A 19,645-nucleotide genomic window follows, 5' to 3' on the forward strand; every position below is an offset into this window, starting at 1 on the left:
TTATGATAGAGCAGACTAATTTAAATTTTATTCCAAATAACACAGAATGAACAATCCGCCAAAAGGTAATTTGCAATAACAATTTCCATCCTTCAAAAATACAAATATTTCACAAACAACCAAGCACTTTTAAAACAATTATTTCATTTGATATATCAGCAATTCATTAAAGCAGACTTTAAATATTAAAGAAACAAGATTTGTTTCAAAAATAAAGTCCTACATATTAGATTTTAATAATAAGCAAACCTGCTTCTCCTTCATACTGACTTCCAGTTTGCATTCTTTTTCAAACTTGTCCACTTTTTCTGCTTCTTCTTTTACTTTTGAGAAACAATAGTATTAATAGTTAATAAACTAAAACATTCTCCAAGTTAAATGCAATTTTTATTTTAAGATTGCTTTATAATTGTACAGTTATACATTTTTTTTCCTTAAAAGGAATTGTTCAGGTAATTTTTGAAGTAAATTTCTAATCACACAAAATACCTGTTCTGCCAACTTTCCATAGAATTAGTTCATTACTGCATATATGAATTGATAGACTGCTATATGAAACTAGCAGAAATGCACATGTAAGAATAAGACAAGCAATTAGTGGTATAAATAAAGCAATATTTAATTAAAATTTATGTAGCTATATATTAGAATACTATCATTTAAATAAACCAGCTACGTAAAATATGTAGTCATCTATAGACTGTACTTCACGGACAAAACTAAAAGTTTAGTGACTACTAGAAAAAAAAAGATTTCAAATCTGATTTATTAGAACAAACAAACAAAACAATAAAGAGTCCAGGCAGTATGAGTAAAGGCAGGGTCCACACCTTTGCTAAAATATTTATGGTGCTGATGGAACAATTCATCAGAGGTAAAATTTAAACCAGAAGTAAAAAACTGTGTCTGTGAGGAAACCTAAGATGTTGCAGTGAATTTAGCTTTTCTAGGAAATTTGAAAAAGACCTATCCCAAACTAAGAGAAACTGAGGTAGCGTTAAGCCTGCTGCAAAGAAGCAGACCATAGCACAAGGAAGTATGTAACTTATTTTATAGGAATAAGACTTGGATAAGAAATAATTGACAAGAAATTGCCTTATCAAAGTGACTGAATTTAGCTGGCTGTCTTCAACAACTGTTCCTTTAAAGTAAAAGGCATTTACTACTCTACTACTATGAAATGAGAGATTCCAGGACATAGTCTTAGAACAAATATCAGTGTTAACAGTTCACCATTCTCGCACATCCTATCTTTCTGGCATGAAACTGCAAGCAATAGAATCTGAGAAGTACAAAATGGTTAAGCCTGCAACATAAATGCAGTAAGCATAGTTCTCACATTTGAAACACATTTCCAATCTGGTATTCTCTGCTTGCACACGAAGCTCTTCAAATGCCACTATCATTCTCTAAAAATAAAATTTGAAATGTACATTCATATAAAGCTATGTGCTTCCAGTACTGAAAAACAATATTTGTGGTTTGTAAACAAGCAATATTATAAACTCATTCATATCTGTAGATAAAATCATTAAAATCTAAAGTCAGAGTTAACAGAATGCTACTGGAGATATAAATAATTTCAAGAATGAGATATTTTTACTGGTCCATGATTGTAGATCCCTACTATAATGGAGAAGGCATCGTATATTCCTGAGTTGCTACAACAATTGATAATTAATATTTAACAGTTATAACATGTGCTCCCTGACTCTGCTTAATATCAAGTTCATCAATCCCAAAAAATGATGCCTCGCATTTCTCTATTATAAATATATTAGGGTCTTATATTCCACACTGGAGTAATTATTAATAAAAATATGACTTTGACAAGACCACAGTTGCTTTATAAATTAAAAAGCATTAAAATGTTTATCTTTATGTAAGTATATTGCATTTTATATTAAACAAAAACACCTACTAAAATAATCCTAACATACCTGACCCCATTCCACATCTCCATCTTTGGTCATACTCAAAACCTAACTGAACACACTCCTATGCAATCTTTAATGAAGCACTTTTTATACTTTAGTTGATCCTGCTTTTAGCAGGGGAAGTTGGACCAGAACTTACTTCTCCAGAGTATCCTTTCAATCTCAGTCATTCTTTGAAATCACCAGGTAAGTTAAACAGGGTACAAAGACAGCAATTATGGCAGTCAGAAAACACTATACAGATCTGTGCTCCCAAGCAGTGTTGCATTTTAGACAATGAATATATTATATACAGTACAAAATTAACTGTTGAAAAGCAACTGAAAATCAGACTTCCTACATCCCACATGAACCTTCTAATCACTTTATCAGAGAATGTTCTTTGTATGAATAGTATGTCAACGTATACATGCAACTCAGATATCTCAAGATGTGCGTGTAACTTGGATCACATGTGAGGTTTTTAGCACACTAAGTCACTTACTTCAATGTTGTTATTAAGTTCCACATGTAGTTGTCTCGTATCTTCTCTTTCGTGTTCATCTATCAAAGCAAGAATGTACCATAAGGTTTTCCTTTTGTAAAATAATGCCAGCTGTCCAAGCCATTATGCTTAAGCAGTATAATGAATTTTAAAAGAAATTACAGGCTCTTATTAAAAAAAATCATTGTGAAGTATAGTACACCAAAAGTTATACAACTTGAAGAAAATACATGTTCCATCAAAATACCAAGCAAGCTCGTCTTTTCAAATTACCTTCCCAATCTCATTTTTTTCCACAAAGAACATAATTCTCAATCAATTTATATAGCTATATTAATTTTGACAGTATTAATGTAGTTTAATATTACTGTATCAAAAATGTTAGCATCTGAAAAACTGTAAGATAAAGTTTAACAATGAATTTCCTTCCATCAGCAGAGATGTCCATGACCACAAAACTGTCATTAGAGAACTGTCACAATACTCCGTATCTCCATCTTTTAACAATTCCAGTTTCCAAACTGGTATTATTTTTTTTTCCTTAAGAAAACAATTATGGAAGATAACAATAAGAAACACAGCTATCAAGGGAGTACAGTAAATGTATATGTAGGACTTTGTAGAAGCAAGGCTAAAAAGAGTCAGATACTTCTTAAGTACCCAGGATCAAGTCAGGCAAATTTTAAAGACTATTCACAATTTTGAATGTCATATAGATTAAAATCCCAAGTCAATAACATATTTAAAAACCTCAAGAATGTAAATTTTGTGTCAGCTAGTTACTCATAGTGTCCTGAGTTTTGGAGTTTTTATTTTCCCCCAGGAATCTATAACTGCTCCAAAAAGAATACCAACTCCGGAATTATTTTTAAAGAATGGTAACTAAAGCAGATTCTACTGCTTAAAAACAGTCAAGAAGTGCCACCTGATATATCTTAATATATTCAAGGTATATGGATGTGACTGACAAGTGTGACAAGATTTCAGGAGACGTGTACTCCTCTGGAGCATTTGCTAGTGGCTAATCAGTATTGCTTACAGTACCTAACACTTGTCATACCCGGATCAGACAACTAAGTAGGTCCCAGGCATGTAACATTTTAGCAAACAATCATTAACTTCAGAAAACCTCAGAATATAGCATTACAAAGTATACATGTATTAGACTTCTGGCTTCACTTCTCCTCTTTACTCTGATGCATTGAGCCACATATAGTTTATCTCAACTCGAAAACTAATTCAGAACCAAACAAAAGATTTTTCCTTCATGAATTTAGAGAAAGCTAGAAGTAAATTTACTTTCATAAATCAATATAAAGAGCATTTACATTTCGTGGACTTCTCTGTGAAGTGAGTACAGGTTTCCTTGAGTAGGTTACACAGATGCCTTGAAGTGCTGTTTCTAAAAGAAGGCAAAAAATACTATAATATGTTGTCACAAGGACGCATGGTACTTTGTACATTTATTTAGTAACAATGTGAACGCTTTCATGAGTTTTACAATTCAGTAACTAAATCTAACTTTCCATACCAAAGCAGTTCTAAGCAAGAAACCCCATTATTTTTGCAAATCTATATTTAACTGTACTACTTACTCTTTTAAAAGGTCTTTATTTTCACATATCTCATCTTCCAGTTTTAAGCTTAATTTTTCATTTTCAAACTAATTTCATGGGAGACAAATACAAAATATATTGTTACTGAAAAATATACTGCAATTATACTTTCAATTCAAAACACACATGAAAACCTGTTCCTATGCATCCAAAGACTGAAATCTGCTTTATCTGATGTTACATGCCGACACAACTTTTATTAGTTTGCATGAAAATATAATAAAAAATAATTTACCATGATCTTAAGCACTTAAAGACATGTTATCCATACATACATTTGCACACTATGGATATGCATGTTTTCTCAGAATAACCATTTTCTCAAGGCAAAAGTTAAACAATCAAAGATGACTTAGGTTATGCAGGTTGATGCAAGCAAACAACAAAAAAGGACAAATAAGTTGTTTAAAACATATTTTTTAATCACAAAGTTCTCTATCACTACCAGCAAGAGAAAAAATGTGGATGAAGCAAGACTGCACCATTTCCTGTACGTGCTGAGTATAGAAATATGTGTGGGCATAGTTTACACATACCAGGAGGATGAAAGCTTATTCAATCTTGAGGAGGTTTCTGCATCCCCACAGTATGATGTGCATGTAAATAATACAATAATGGAATGTGCATTGTTAAAATATGGTAAACAACTTTTTAAAACAAAAAAATATACTTTTTCCTTTTGAAAAAGTAGAACCATATGTCATTAATAACTAGTCAAATAGCTTATTTAAAGTCATCAAATGAATTGGTCAAAATGATTTCTTCAACCTCTGTAACAACCTTTAGTATTTAATTGTATGAATAATACTTTCATACTAAACCAGGAAGAGTTTTCTCTTTAATTTACATATTCAACATATTTTGTACAATACTGGCCTGCAATTCTTGAATGGCTTTACGCTGTGCTTCAATAATCTTTCTATTTTCTTGCAATTTTCTTTCCTTTTGATTTAGTTCTGATTCTACAGTCAGTTTCCATCGCTTGATCTTCTCAGCCTCTTTGTAGAGTTTTGAATACAATTCATGCATTGTTTCTATATTCTATTAAAACATATAAATTTAAATCACAATTTAAATCTCAAGTGCTATTTAATTAATAACATCATAAGTCTTTTTTCTTTTTTTCCTCACAGATGGTGACACAAACTTCTGTATACAGGAAACAAGGTTCATGTATCTGTGTACTTGTATGTATTAACAGACATTAGGGAACACGAAAGGGACATAAACACAAGTGAAAAATAACTTAATGCCCTCAAATACAGTGATACTGCTAAATGGATAGATATATATTTAACTGCACTTCACCTAAAGTCAATAAAGTTTTGCTAGAATTATCAGTAGAGCCAAGATTCCTTCTCTTAGGCTCTTCACTGAACATTCCCTCTCTTGTAACAATAGACACTGCTGGGTTAAGTAAAACAAGCTACAGAGATCTTGATCTGCGATGTTTATTTTTAGCTAACTCATACACAAAGTAAGAAAAAATACAACCAACATTGTACTCTTAGAATATCTTTAAACCACTATACAAGCCATGCTTGATCAGTGGTTTAGGCAGGTAGAACAATGGGTTACAAGGCAGTTCTACAGGTAGGTTTCATGTCACCTAATGCTATCCTTGTTTTGGTGGCATCATGATTATTTTCTTTACAATTCTTACTGTACTTTAATATCTGCTAGGGCTAAAAGATGTTCAGTCCTCAAGGATATGAAAATCATTAAATGGGCTGCAAGAAATATGTTCCATTTTCTTGTGGAAACCAGCATTTCATATCTAGGAAGCACAGGAAGCTACTACAAAAAATTAGCTTTACTGAGTTACACTAAAGCAGAACATGGGCAAAGAGGTAATGAGAAGAATCAAGTGCTTGAGGAAACCACTCCAGTAAATTCACTGCTTTACAGATAAAATAAATAAAGACAAGGTAATTGTAATAACCTACTTTGATTCTCCAAAGAATATTCTGACTTCAACCCTTGTGCCTTCTATCAGACTATTCAGAAACATGTTCACAATGTTGAGTGCCTAAATCTTACTGTGATTAAAACTTACACACTTCACAGGCTCTATTAACATGGAAATCACCTTAATATCTGAAGATTTATCTATAGGTATGTTCATTGAATATTAAATACCTCCTCAAACTGACACTGCTTTAAACTGGAGACACAGAAAACGATTACTACCCTCTGACTACTTCCTCTAGTATTGAATAGTGCTTTAGACACTGTTTCAGGAACAAATTAAGAGGCCCTAAGAAATTAGTTATGCAAAGTTTATATTTAAATGCAACTTTTATACTTAGCTGACCTCTTCATCTATCTCAGGGCAAAGTTTTACTTGCTGTGAAATTGCATCTGAAATATTAAGAAATTCTGGTCAATTTCAAAAAAAAAAAAAAAGTGCAACTGTAGCAATGCTACAATTATGTTACAGTTACACTATGAATTTATATAACTACTAAGGACAAACGTTCAAGACATTAAAAACTTTTTAAAAATTTTGCAAGATAGATGCTTAATCTAGTCTTTCTTACCTGAATCAGTGATTTCACCATGGTTCAGTGTACTCGTCATTACAAAAGGTGAATTAAAATCATCATCTGGGCATTTGTTAAAACCCTGCATAAATTTAAGAATAATTTCTTATATGTAGATTTGTAAAGAGGAACTATAAAACAAATACAGCTGATGTGAAAATGGGATTTCCCATTAATAAAGCAACTACCTACTATTTTGAAAGCCCCAAGTATTAGTAACGGCTTTGGAACTTTACTTGCTTCATAGTTCACAGTGGCTTTTCAAACTGTTGGTCTGTAGCTATGTTATAGACTATACTGAGACTAAAGAAGCGGATGCTTCTGATTACAGCTATGAACTTACTAGCTACGGCATGTTTGTTCCCAGCTGTACGGTAAAGAACTCGTTAAAGCAAAGTATTTTTTTCATATTTATTTTTGCTTTATTGCCAATAGTACTTCTAAAACACATCAGATTAAGCTTTAGCATAAACATTTGACTTTACAAGGTGTTTTGAAAGTCACAGAAATTTATCTTGTAAATACTGTAACTCATTTCCTGTCAGCATCGTATCTGAATCTAAACATATTTAATAAGAAGCCTCAACTCGAAAAGGTATCTTGTAAAATTCACGTAACAGTGCACAGCAACAGTTCATTGTCAATGCGCACTTGGATCTGGTGGGGTCAATAATTCAAAGCAAGTAAAGGTATGAGCGGTGTATTTGCCACTGACAGTTCAGAATTAACCACATCAAACATGTACGTTTATTTGTCATCGGTGGTGTGGAGTTAAAACACATTGCAGATGCCGGAAAAGACGGTTCTTTCCGTTTTTGACAGAAAACGAGTAAAAAAGCCTTTGAAATTAATTTGAAATCGTCAACGCTGGTTTCCGGTAAAGCTATCTCGGCGCAGACGCTTTCAGGCATACGGGGGCTGAGCGCTCGGCTGGGAGCTGCCCGGGAGCGCCGCTCCTCCTGCCCCACCGCCCGCCCGCAGCCCCCAGAGCAGCGCCATTTACCTGACACAGCCCCGCGGCCCGAGCGCTGCTCTGGGGTTTGACCGCAGACACCTGACCGCTGCTCAGGCGCGGCGGAACGAACAGTTTAAATGGCTTTCCTTTCTCCATGGCCTCAGGGGAGAGGGTAGGGCTCGGAGCCGACGCCTCGTGACGGACGCCCCCCACCACCCCACCGGCTCCCCCTCAGCCGGCCGCCGACGGAGAGGACGCAAGGGCGGGAGGCGACGGCGCGCGCTCAAAGCGGGACGGGAGGCGGCGGGAGCGGCGCGCGCCGGGCTGCGCGGGGCGGGGCGAGGCGAGGCGAGGCGGGAACGGCGTTGAGGAAGGCGCGAGGCGCTTGTGGCGCTGCGTCGCGCGGCGTCGGCGCGTGCTACTGCAGGTCCCAGATCTCGCAGAGCAGCGAAGTCAGCCTGGGGTCCTTTGTCCGCCACGTCACTAGCACCTCCGCGTGGGTGTGGTTGAGGGTGCGCAGTTCCGTGAGGCGCCCGATGAGGCGGGCGAAGTGCTGGGGGTCCTCCGGGTGGTGGATCTTCGAGTACTTGTAGAGGATGCCCAGGAGTGGCTCCTGCAGCTCCTCGACGTGCCGCTTGTTCCTCAGGAGCGGGCGGTCTGCGGAGCACCGGGGCACAGCGCGGTTACTGGCACGCAGCGCGCGGAGGCGCCGCCGCGCCCGAGGGCCTGGCGAGGGGGGGGGAGGCGGGCGGCGGGACGTGGCTGCGAAGGCCGCCTGAGCTGGTGGCCTCAGTGCTTACCTGAGAAAAACACAGTTGTTGCTACAAGCAGGGCGTATTCGGTCTCAGTAACTTTCAGCTCCCCCATGCTTCTGTAGAAGTAAAACAGTGCGGTAATAAACTCCTCGGTTATACCTTGAAAATGAAATAAAATAATCAGAATGCTATTGCATGAAAGATAGGCACTGCTATTACGCGTATTTGTTCTAACCTAGAATTTCAGGCTGTTCTGTTGCGCAGCATAGTTAGCAGACTTAGTAGCAACAATTCTAATTACTGAAGTAGTAATTAAAAAGTTGTATTGCAGTTCTACCGTGGAGCTTCTGCTCTAGCTCGGGACTAGGTACCCGCGAGCGCTGTGTTGGGCCTGGCTGGATCCTGGGAGCTGCAGGCAGCGCAGCGGGGCCTAGGAACGCAGTCTGCAGTGCAACGGATTGCCAGGTATCTTAAGTCAGGCCTCCAGTACCTGTGGTAGTAGTGGACGTTGGACTCTCTTCATTGTGTGATATTTCAATAGAATAAATGTTTTTATCAAGGTTTTGAACATGACAACACGTCGCGTGATCAGGAAGCCTTATATGACCTGGAACATGAGAGATGACAATTCACAGCCAAGCTTAGTATGACTAAATGTTCATCTACATCTGCTTTGTGGATAGACACCTAAAACATGCGGTATTTTTATCAGACCCATGTAGGAATAAAGAATTGGTCTTTTTTGCATCCAGCACTAAGTTCACTTGTTACATTCCTGTTGGTCAAAATCTCGTGTCAAACTTGACACAATAAATCATATGTTGTTAATATAGCTCATGTTATCCATCCACCCCAACATTTGTTGAAACACTCAGAATGTTTGTTTTTGTTTGGAACTAATGGGAGGGAAGCAGAGATACAATTAATTATTATTTTTTATGCTCTGTTGAAAAAAAATGCCTCTAGAAGGTATATATGCATTACTGACACTATTTTACAATACTGCTGTGCTACTGACACTATTTTGCAAGTACTGCTGTGCTTTAATGGGGAATTACTTTAGATTCACTGGATTTAAATGAATGGAAGTTATTTCAAAATGGCCAAACCCCTTTTGGTGTTTGCAGAAAGCTTATTAGTCCAACTTACTTTCACTTGTTGATGATTGGCACTCACTAATTCTTTGGTTATATATCTGGGCTGAACGCAAAAACATTGCCTCAACTGTTGACCCTTTTAGCAGTGCAATCTGATCTTCACTAGCTAAACTTTCAAATCCTGCAAAGAGAGAGACTTGTTAAGAATCTGTGCTGTGTCTGCCATTAAGCCCAAAAGATGGGCTGACACAAATTATTTATTAATTAGTGCACTTACTGAAAAGGAGGAGTCACAGTTAAAGGAGGAGTCACAGTTAAGAAAGGAGGAGTCACAGTTAAGACATTTGTATGAAACGCTAGTGCTCTTGCAATCTTGCTAGTTTGCATGTTAGAAAAAAAAAATGCTGTTGTCAGTGTACAGTGTATAGAGGAATCACAGGAAGGTACAAGTAACAATTTGAGGAATAAGCACAGCTTTATAAAAAATCTCTTTTTAACATCTGATCTATGTCATATGCCCTAATGCAATATGTTACATTGCTTAGTGACTGTGGATATTCCCCGTCTGATGATAGTTGATATTTTTAAAATTATGTTCATCTTTTCATGAATTAGTTATCTGCACATGTAATTCAAGAACAAAGGATCTTCTTTGGTTCTTTTCTTAATCTTGATCAGAGGAGAAATGTAACATAAGAAAATAAACAAGTCATCCATTCTTTCAGCCATGTTCTATAGTAGTGCTATAACTGATACTAAATAAATTCTATCAAATACTTGCTTTACATGTTGATTGAATTTTGTCAATGAGTTTTGCAACTTAAAGAGTAATAAGTTATCATCCCCCGTCAAAGTTATTTTGTCAACTTTACATTGAAATGCAGTGAATTTAATTGCATGTTCTCTTGTTCTTGTATTATTGGAAAATATGAATAGGAGCACGTGGTTTGTCCCTTCTGTTCTGACTTTGCCTTTGAAGGAACATCTATTTTATCTTTGATTCCAATAAATTGCAAACTGAATTGGATTTCAGGCAGTGTGTTAAAACAGTAACTCACTCAAGATAGCATTTTGAAGGCACAGTGCTATCAGAAAAATGGGTCCTATGTCAGGAAGGGAAAAGAAATCTAATAAGCTTTTGAAGAAAATGCTTCTAACTTTTCCTCATAATGAATAAAATCCTGACTGTTAGTGTTGGAAGATCAGTCAGTCAGTTAAATGAGAGTTTTCTTAAAGCCTGTATTTTTCTCAGATTCATGCCACCAGTATGGCTTCTAATGCATTTAAAAAATAAAATATAAATAAATAAATAAGTCAGGTGACTGTAACATTTCCCAAAGGAAGAAACTTACCTGGGAGTCTTTTTGTGAAATCCACTAGCACTTGTACGTGGACAACTGCCGTCTCAGAGAGACGGAGAAAACTTTCCTCAGGACTTGCAGTTTCTTGCAGCTGCATGAAAGAGCATTTATACAGTTGATATAATCAAGATAAATTGCTTAGGAAAATGCTAACTCAGTAATGTGGGCTGATCGTTCTGTGTACGTACAAACTTTTTTGCTTCCTCAAGGGGAATCATATATTTTTGGTGTGCTGCTACAATGTGGTCAAGAAGTTGATGTTCCCCTGGAGTAAGTTCCATCCTCTCTGGAATCTGTTTTTAAAAAAAAAAAATTAAAAATGACAATGAGTTAAGGCAAACATAAATTATTAAAATATATATATATATTTTAGATGGAAATATATCCCACTTTTCCAGATCTTGTTGTAGATGATACATGCTTACTATTCAGTCTCTCATCTTCGAGTTTTATGTTGCAAACAAAACTGCTCTTTTGTTTGAAATTCTTCCTGAGTCGCTTTGACTTACACTGTACTTCAGTCAGCAAACCTGTGAGGCACAGAATTATGTATCAGTGCATATATTTTCAAACAGATTACAACTTGAAATCATCGCTGTTGTTATGGATAACACGAGGATGTCAGGAGCTGTCACCTGTAAGGAACTATGTATAAAGAACATGACAATGTACTGCTGATTTGGTCAGTTACTGTTTAATATCCACCAAAGGCCTGAGCGTTTGCTGTCTTATGCTCACGTCACAGAGCCATAAGCAAGATAACATGAGAATTTTTCACAAAAATTTTGTGCATTTTTTTAAATGTTTTGTTTTTCTTTCCAAATACGAAAGCACATCTGATATGCTTATGGCTGTCCTGTAGAGGTGCAGGATATTTAGATTCTTTTTATTTTGTAATGTCTTTTAAAAGCAGTTCTCTTAAGTTCAGGAGATACTTCTGAGTACTGCTGGTTTCCGCAGATGATGATGCTACAGGTGCCAGACTCCAAAGTTAAGTTTTCCTACAGCGAAATAAAGCTTAGACCAGTACCACTTAGAATCGTTGAATCGCTGAGGTTGGAAAAAACCTTTAAGATGATCAAGTCCAACAATCTGCCTAACATTTTAAGTCCACTAAAGCATGCCCCTAAGCACCACATCCACATATCTCTTACATACCTCCAGGGATGGTGACCCTGCTACCTCTCTGGGCAGCCTGTTCCAGTGCAGAACCATCCTTTCCATGAAGAAACGCTTCCTGACTTAAATCTAAACCTCCCCTGGAGCAACCTGAGGCCATTGCCTTGTGTTCTATCACTTAGCTCTACTGAGAATAAGGGATTGACTTTGGAAAAGATTTTATTGGTGATGAGTATTAAAACAGCCAGCATACAGGGAGCACTTACATTCCGCTAGCATTCCCACAGCTTTACACTTCTTTAAGCGACATTCCTGACACTTCCTCCGCATGTACATGTCCATTTCACAATGGCCACCGTTCTTACATCGATACACTGCGTTTTTGGTTATGCTGCGTCGAAAGAAGCCTACAGAAAAGAATCAGCTTATGAAGGAAACTAAGGAGTTCTATCTCATCATTTAAATAAAGGTTATTTTCTTTATCATGAAAGCAATACCTTCAATTAACATGTAACATGACTTGTTCTTTCTGACTAGTATTGATCGCAGTTTTCCTTACCTGAGCAGGACAGCTCCCATATAGCATTAATAACAGTGAATTAATAGCTTACTAATGACTATTAAGAACAATAATTAGTGAATTATAAATAAAGGTCTCTAATAAAAGGTCATGAAAAAATCAGCAACTGCTTAAACAGGCACTATTCCAGTGAATACTTCATTGAAAAATTAGTTGTATGAAATGATTTTATTAAATATATACTGTGAAAATGTTTCTTTCAAAAAATGTTATAACAATGTGAACCTTAAGTAAACATGTTAGATAAAGATGATAAATAGTTAGATAAGGATTCCTTAGATAAATTATAATCCTCCATAGAAGTGTCACCTTAAAAATTAATGAAATTTATTTGTTTAAATGACAGATGTGAAACATTACACTGTGCACTGCAGGGCAAGATACTATTAAATCTATGTGCCTCTTACCTTTACAACCTTCACAAGTAAGTGCGTTGTAGTGATACCCGGAGGCTTTATCACCGCAGACAACACAAAGCTCTTCCTGTCCCTTTAATCTCAAAGAAGAGTGGTTTAGTCTGGCCCTTTTAAGTCCTGGATACCCACTATCATCAAGGTGGGAAGTCATGAAAGGGGGCTTACTTAATTCGCAGTTACTGTACTGCCCATCGTTGTACTGGGAGTCCAGGGTGTATGTGCTGTACTGGGATTGGGACGGCTGTGACTGCAATACTGGAGAAGGAATTTGAACTGTTGAGTATTGGCAGTAAGGTGCAGTCTGAAAATCAGTGTCCTGCAGCTGATAATTGATGTGCTCTGGTAAAACATCTAGATAAAGAAAAAAATGAAAATGAAATAAAAGCCTAGGGAGTATCTTGACATCAGCAACTTTAAAGTTTTAAAATGTTTCACAGATTAAACATTTAAGCACAAATACTAGAGGAACATATTTTCCTAAGGGCAGTCTGACATATTCTTTTAAGAGGTGCTACCTGTAACTACATCTAAGATGTATTCTTTGAATACATCTTATGATGTATTATGATGTATTATGATGTATGTATTCTTTGAATACATCTTAGATGTAAAGAATACATCTAAGATGTATTCTTTAATTGTAAAGATACAATTAAAATGAAGAAATTAATGTAAATTCCCACAAACGTTCCTTTTACTGCACTGTTTTCTCATGATGTTAAAAGTTGGCTTTACTCACCATAATACTGTATGGGCTCAGCAAGACAATACCCATCAGGCACAGTGACAAATGTATTTGCCATGGTCTGCTCCCAGTTTCACTGTTTCATTCACTTTTCCATGTGATGGACTTTTAAGAAAGAGACCTGGAAAAATGCAAACATATGAGAAACATCACATGACAAAGAATTGCTGGGTAGGCTTAGCCACAGAACTAAAAGCAGGAAGCTCCAGGATATGAAACCATTTGCAGATCATAAGAAAATTAGAGGTATGTGTAAAGTCACATAATATTTGCAACGAGGTTGCTTACTGTCTTAATAGTAGGGATTTGGTATAGAACCTGTTCACAAATCTCCAAGGTAAGGTATATTTAGAACTTTTGCTTCCAACTTTACGTGAAACCAACAAAGTGTATTGTCCGCTAGAAGTTGCTTTTCTCTGTCCCGTCATCACTGCAGAAGCCTGAGCTCCTGGTTAGATGCTTTGACATTCACCATGACAAAGTGTACTAAGAGGTCATAGTGGCAGTTGGTGCAGAATAGCAATTTTGCTTTGAATTCAAAACTATCTTGTTTTTCAGTAACTTCTCTTTATAGAAAGGTTCTAAAAATGTGTTTTAAAAAATCTTTTTTTTTTTTTTTTTTTTGAGGGGGGAGGTCTATATAGACACTAGTACAAGCTGTGTTTGAGCTTATATAAGAGTAAAGGCAATCTCTGGTATTACTTTAGCAATCAAGTGATACTGGAGTAGCTGTTAAGGTATTAAATAGGAACTATTTTCCTTGCCCCCTTTTCCCTCTGTATGTGGGGAATGTGTTCAAGCATCAGTGGTTAAAAATATATTGTATCTGCTGCCCACTATGGACTTTTCAAGGCACTTTGCCTATGAACTATTCACAAGCTTTCCATGAGCAGATGGGAAGGACAATAAAGATGAAAAAGGCAAGTAAGTATTTGGAAGTGAGTAGGCAAATCAAATCCTTACATATGCACTAGGGCTCTCTACATCTGCCCCTTGCAGAATTTACAGCAAACTGTGTTTAAAGATCTTCCTTGAAAGACTCACATATTAGATTTTATGCAATACCTATACCTAGCTACAGCTGAGAAAATGAACATCATTTCAGGGAGTCTGAACTGAAGTTGTTTCCTTAAAAACATATGTCCCTTTCCCCAAAACGGGACATATCTTTGGAACTAAACACTTTGCTTTGTGCTGCCAGCAGAAGGTGAAAAGATACAGTGAGGATGGAATGCTTTTTTTTTTTTTTTTTGTTATCTCTGCTAGTAAATATTTGTTTGAAAGAGAAATGACTCACTGAATCATGAGGTCCTTATCAGTCAGATCCATTTGGCCTGGGCAAAGTCTGCATTTTTCTTCAGAAATGTGTGGAGAGATGTGTTTCTGGATTCCAGTGGTTCCTTTAAATAAAAGTAATAAAAGAATAGAAGCTACAGTAAAATGACACTGATCCAGTCTAACACAAATGCCACATGGGGAGTATGAAGGACATATTACCAAATGCAAGTTGTTCAGTTAATTAAGTACCCTAAATCTTGCAATCGAACTTTCGTTAGGCAAGGTTTCCTCAATTTAGGAGATTGACTGATAATGGATTTGAGGAGTTAGCCCTTCTTACTGATTTTTATGACTAATAGTAGCAGCTGCAACCACAGAATTCCCAGTTTAGAATGAAATTTTGTAAAATGAAACTTAAACTAAGAGAATGTTATAGCAGTATTAATATTAAATCCAGTGGTTATTTGAGGAATGCTACACCACCTTGAAATGAGATGCAATGATCATAGTACCTATGTGTATAAATGTTAACTGTTCCATTTTCTGACATTTGAGAATTTAGTGTTAACAAGCTTGTTCCTCTGATATAAAATTGCATGGATCCTTTTAAAACAAAAGGTATAGAAAGCAAGATAGGACAGGAAAGCTTTGGTGATTTGTAGGATTGGCTGTCAAAATCGCATGTTACACTTTCTGCTTTACTGAATTATTCTCTCCTTTATATTTGAGTCAGTCAGCAGTATGGAAGCCTCCTCCAAACTTCAGACATTGCTTAACTGTTGTGATTTTTATGTACTGATCTCTCAGAAGTTCAGTAGCCATCCCTAATCCCTAACACCTCAGTAGAAATGAACCATGACCTCAAGGACACTTTTTCAGCCCACATATGCGTTCAGTAACCCTTTGCCATGCAAGCAAGTAAATTCTCCATGCGCACACAGATGAGCTATGCACTGTGAAGTTGTGGAATGCTCGGCAGGATGTAGTATACGTGCCCAGTTGTAATTTTCAAAACATAAAACTTGGACAAAATTGAAATCATATTAGGGGAAGAGCCTTGGGTGTTCTGTCAATTACAGTCATGCCATTCCCAAACCAAAATATCTTATGTTTGTTTTTGTCTTTTATATTTACTCAAAATATAGCCATACTTTTTGTGTATGTGTGCTTTAAAAAGGGAAAGAAAAAAAAATACGTCCCCAGGTATGATACAGAAAGGTCTTTAGCTTAAAATTTTGTAGAAAGGTGGCAATAACTGAAAACAAAAGAAGCTGCATTTTTAATAACTTGTTTCATAGAATCACAAGTAGTAATACAGTTCTGAGTCCTCTATCAGACATACCGACTTGAAAGTAAATTTCATCTGCATAAACACGTGCTGTGCCCTGCTTTTCCTTCTTCACAATTACTTCCGAGTTGCTATATTTTAATTTGTGAAATCCAGATCATTTGAGGATTACTTTTTAATTATTATCATTTTAAAAGACTTTACAAGCTGAGAGATTCTTTTTCCTTCTTCTGAAGACATAACCTAGAGTCTAAGTTGCTGAAGTATTTTTGAAAATGTTGCACTTTTACGGGTTTAGTTCTGACACTGATCAGTCTTCTCAACTGATAGTGTTCAATATAAACTGTAATGTGAATTGATTCAAAGGGTTAGTTATCCATCTAATATAGAAATTCATCAAGATTGTTAATAGTCCTAACTGAAGGACTTTTCAGTTAGGCTTCTTTATGGAAGCCATTAAAGAAAAAGAAAAAAAAAAAAAAAAAAAAAAAAAAAAAAAAACAATCAAACAAAAAAACCGAACAAGTAAATTGATTAAAGTAGAACAGAATTTCAAAACAATTACTGTTTATTACTATTTATGGGGGAAAAAAATGACTTTTATACTTTTTTTTCTATAAAATACCATTACAAAGTAACTTTATCAACCTCTATTATCAAATTTATTAGGATGCAAAACATACTGCTTTTATAAGAGGCTCTGAGGAGCTCTTTAAGAGGTATGTATTGACAGTACTTTAACTGCTATCATAAATATTTTGACAGTTGAGTCATAGGGAAATTTCTTGTTTGCAGGGAATTTTAGGAACTCAAGCTGAAGGTCTACAATATTTATTTAACATGCTGTGTGGCATGTTAATGAACACGTAGTGTAACTAGGCAGTACATTTCAATCTCTGTTGTAATCACAGTACTTTTTTGCTTCTGGAAAGCATCGCTTAATTTTCTATTTTTATTTTTTAATTTGTGAAATTTAAACATAAAACTGAAAAAAAAATTGAGCACAATCAATGGCTACCATGTGCAATGCCAGGTGATAGATTCAATTTCACTCAAGCAATTCACTGATAACATCTGTAATTAAAGAGTGGTTTTGCAGGGAAAGTTCTAGGATCACTTGATTGATGCCATATGCAGCTAATACACATTATTAAAATTTCATCTGTTTCTCCCAGATTTAAAGTGCTACGATGCTCCCCAAAGCTTCTGTCTGAAGAAAATCCATTTTTCTTTCCATTAAATATGTTCCTTTCTTGTCATGAAATAACCTTCTGGATACGTTCTGTAATAGATATGGTTTATTTCACTAATTGACTATGTTTCAATGTTCTTGATTTTTTTTTTTTTAATTATTACCTCATGAATATTTGTTGCAAAGGTGTATTTTGTATACATAAATATTGTAAAGTAAGAGATGAGAGATTTTTGAAACCTATTGCTTTGCTAGTACTTTGGAGAAGGGAAACGACTGAATTAAAAAGTTATTGCATTCTGTATGTTAAATGAATTACTGCTGGAACAAGTTCTTGACAGCTAGGATACTTAATTTAAAAGTGCATGTTTTATAAATTAATTTAGTCAGTATTTTAAAAAGAAAATCAAAAATCTACAATGCCTGAAATATTTTTACCTGGCAAATTGATTCATGGCTATAGCAATAGTTTATAATCCCAGAGCATCATGAGAAGTAAATTAAATACTTACGGTAGTTCAAGAGCAAGTCCGTGTGGCTGTAGCAATGATCCTAGCTCTGAGTCCAGCTGGAGCAAACTGGGCCTTTTCCCTATTTATCAGTTTCTGTGCATACACTGGCTCCAGACGCTCTGCAGAGCAATGCTGCAGCTCTGAGACACGAACTTCCCACACAGCCTTTCCTGGGGTCGAAGCAAGGGCAGCTGCAAGACCACATAAATCAAATAATAACTGGGTCATCAGGGACAGGGGCCATGGGGACCTTCACGTCACTGTTTCCCAGGGTTCTCCCTGTCTGATTACAAAGTATTTTGCTTTCTTGGTAGAATTTAAAATTCTCCCATTTTGATTGCCTAACGTTGACATGCCCGAGTGTTAATGGATGATGTTCATTGCTTTGGCAGGGAAAATATTGCAATAACATTATTTTGATATATCTACATGACATAGTAATTGAGTTAGGAAACAGTTGATTAAGTCAGTTCTTTGAAACACAAAACACTCACCTTGTTCTACGTTTTCTAATTCTGACATACCTGTGCAGATGGATTCCTACATGACTCTATAACAGGCAATGACTTGTTAGCAAATGTTGTGGCCACTAATTTTGCAAAACTTAGTTCTTAAAAAAAAAAATAATAGAAGTATTTCCATTATGAATAATTTCTCATCATTTAATCATTACGATTTGGGGTTGGGGTTTTCATCACGTCCTAGATGTAAGATATGGTCTTTTGGTTAGGGCATGCCCTTTTTTATCACACTGTCATTAAACTTGCTGCCTAACATGATGCACAGCAAGTTGCAAATGTTTAGCTAATAAGACCAGGAGGAGGTCACCTTTCTTCTGTATAGGAGCAATTCTCAATTAACCCCAGAAAAAATGTTTTTGTTGTATACTTCACAATTTACATGGCAAAGGGAAAAAATCAAGTCCTGTTGGTTTTCTTACTGCAGTCACTTACGATAGCCTTCTGGAGACAACAGGTTTTTATAGATCTGTGGCATAACACACAGCAAACTGGCATTACCTTTCAAAAGGGAGCCGTGTTCATACTCCATAGGCTCCCAAAAAGTGCATGTTACTTGTTTCTGTGTATTCTGGCACCATTTGGGAATCTGTGACTGAGTCTTTGGAGGTGGAATTGTTGAACGTGGCTTGCAAGAACAAAAAAGATTGACTCACAAATGCTATATTGATCATCTTACAGTTTGGTTTTTTTTTGAGCTTTCAGAAGCTTTGTACTGATCACGTGTGGTAATGGGCTTGGAACACATAGATTATGAAGTAGGGACAAAGATAACAATCTTGCAAATGTAATTTGTCAGCATTTATCTTCCCAGTAAAAGCAAACTTACTCAGCAGCTAAGATGTCAAAAACAACAACAATAACAAACAAACCCACCTTTAATAGTAAAAATGAAGAGCTTACAGTTGTTAAAATGGATATTTTTCATAGCATTTCTTTCACAAATGCCATTGGCTTTTTCATCCATCTTTTCAGCCTTCCCAGTGAAAGCTGAAAAACAAGGAAGCTTTTATCAAATGTTATCTTTAGCTTTTCCGTACTACTGACTTTTAAAGTTTTTTGTTTGCTCGCTTGTTTTTATTTTGTGATAGAAGATAGTTTACTTGTAAGCTATTGAAATACACCAGTGGGATGTGGGTATTTAAAACCTAATGACTTCAAGAGACTTAAGTCTGGAAAACAGGTTTTTAGAAGATATCTAATCCTGATTCTTCTCAGTGCTATAAAATCTAGTGGATTGGGAGTAAAT

The 19,645-nt window shown here is 36.1% G+C and overlaps 2 protein-coding genes and 1 long non-coding RNA gene across 3 annotated transcripts; all 3 read right to left on the minus strand.

Annotated features, from left to right (window-relative positions):
• Positions 1 to 262: 262 nt before the first annotated feature.
• On the minus strand, positions 263 to 4,611 carry LOC116498845. Its single transcript, XR_004254199.1, has 5 exons — positions 4,574 to 4,611; positions 4,017 to 4,084; positions 3,750 to 3,823; positions 2,422 to 2,480; positions 263 to 323 (listed from the first exon to the last, which is right to left on the minus strand). It is a non-coding gene; the product is annotated as an uncharacterized LOC116498845 (long non-coding RNA).
• Positions 4,612 to 4,880: 269 nt separating this feature from the next.
• On the minus strand, positions 4,881 to 7,691 carry SYCP1 (synaptonemal complex protein 1). Its single transcript, XM_032202987.1, has 4 exons — positions 7,584 to 7,691; positions 6,578 to 6,662; positions 6,352 to 6,398; positions 4,881 to 5,078 (listed from the first exon to the last, which is right to left on the minus strand). Exons 1-4 carry the CDS (start codon positions 7,689 to 7,691, stop codon positions 4,881 to 4,883), a joined length of 438 nt encoding a protein of 145 aa, XP_032058878.1.
• Positions 7,692 to 7,953: 262 nt separating this feature from the next.
• LOC116498878 (bile acid receptor-like) lies at positions 7,954 to 13,693 on the minus strand. The gene is given in 10 exon segments (XM_032203347.1): positions 7,954 to 8,192; positions 8,336 to 8,449; positions 8,781 to 8,897; positions 9,440 to 9,568; positions 10,740 to 10,839; positions 10,937 to 11,041; positions 11,139 to 11,278; positions 12,134 to 12,274; positions 12,855 to 13,214; positions 13,603 to 13,693. Coding segments are annotated over 10 exon segments (1,536 nt in total).
• Between the last annotated feature and the right edge of the window lie 5,952 nt (positions 13,694 to 19,645).

The sequence above is a fragment of the Aythya fuligula genome, chromosome 25 (genome assembly GCF_009819795.1).
Source record: "Aythya fuligula isolate bAytFul2 chromosome 25, bAytFul2.pri, whole genome shotgun sequence".
NCBI lineage: Eukaryota > Metazoa > Chordata > Aves > Anseriformes > Anatidae > Aythya > Aythya fuligula.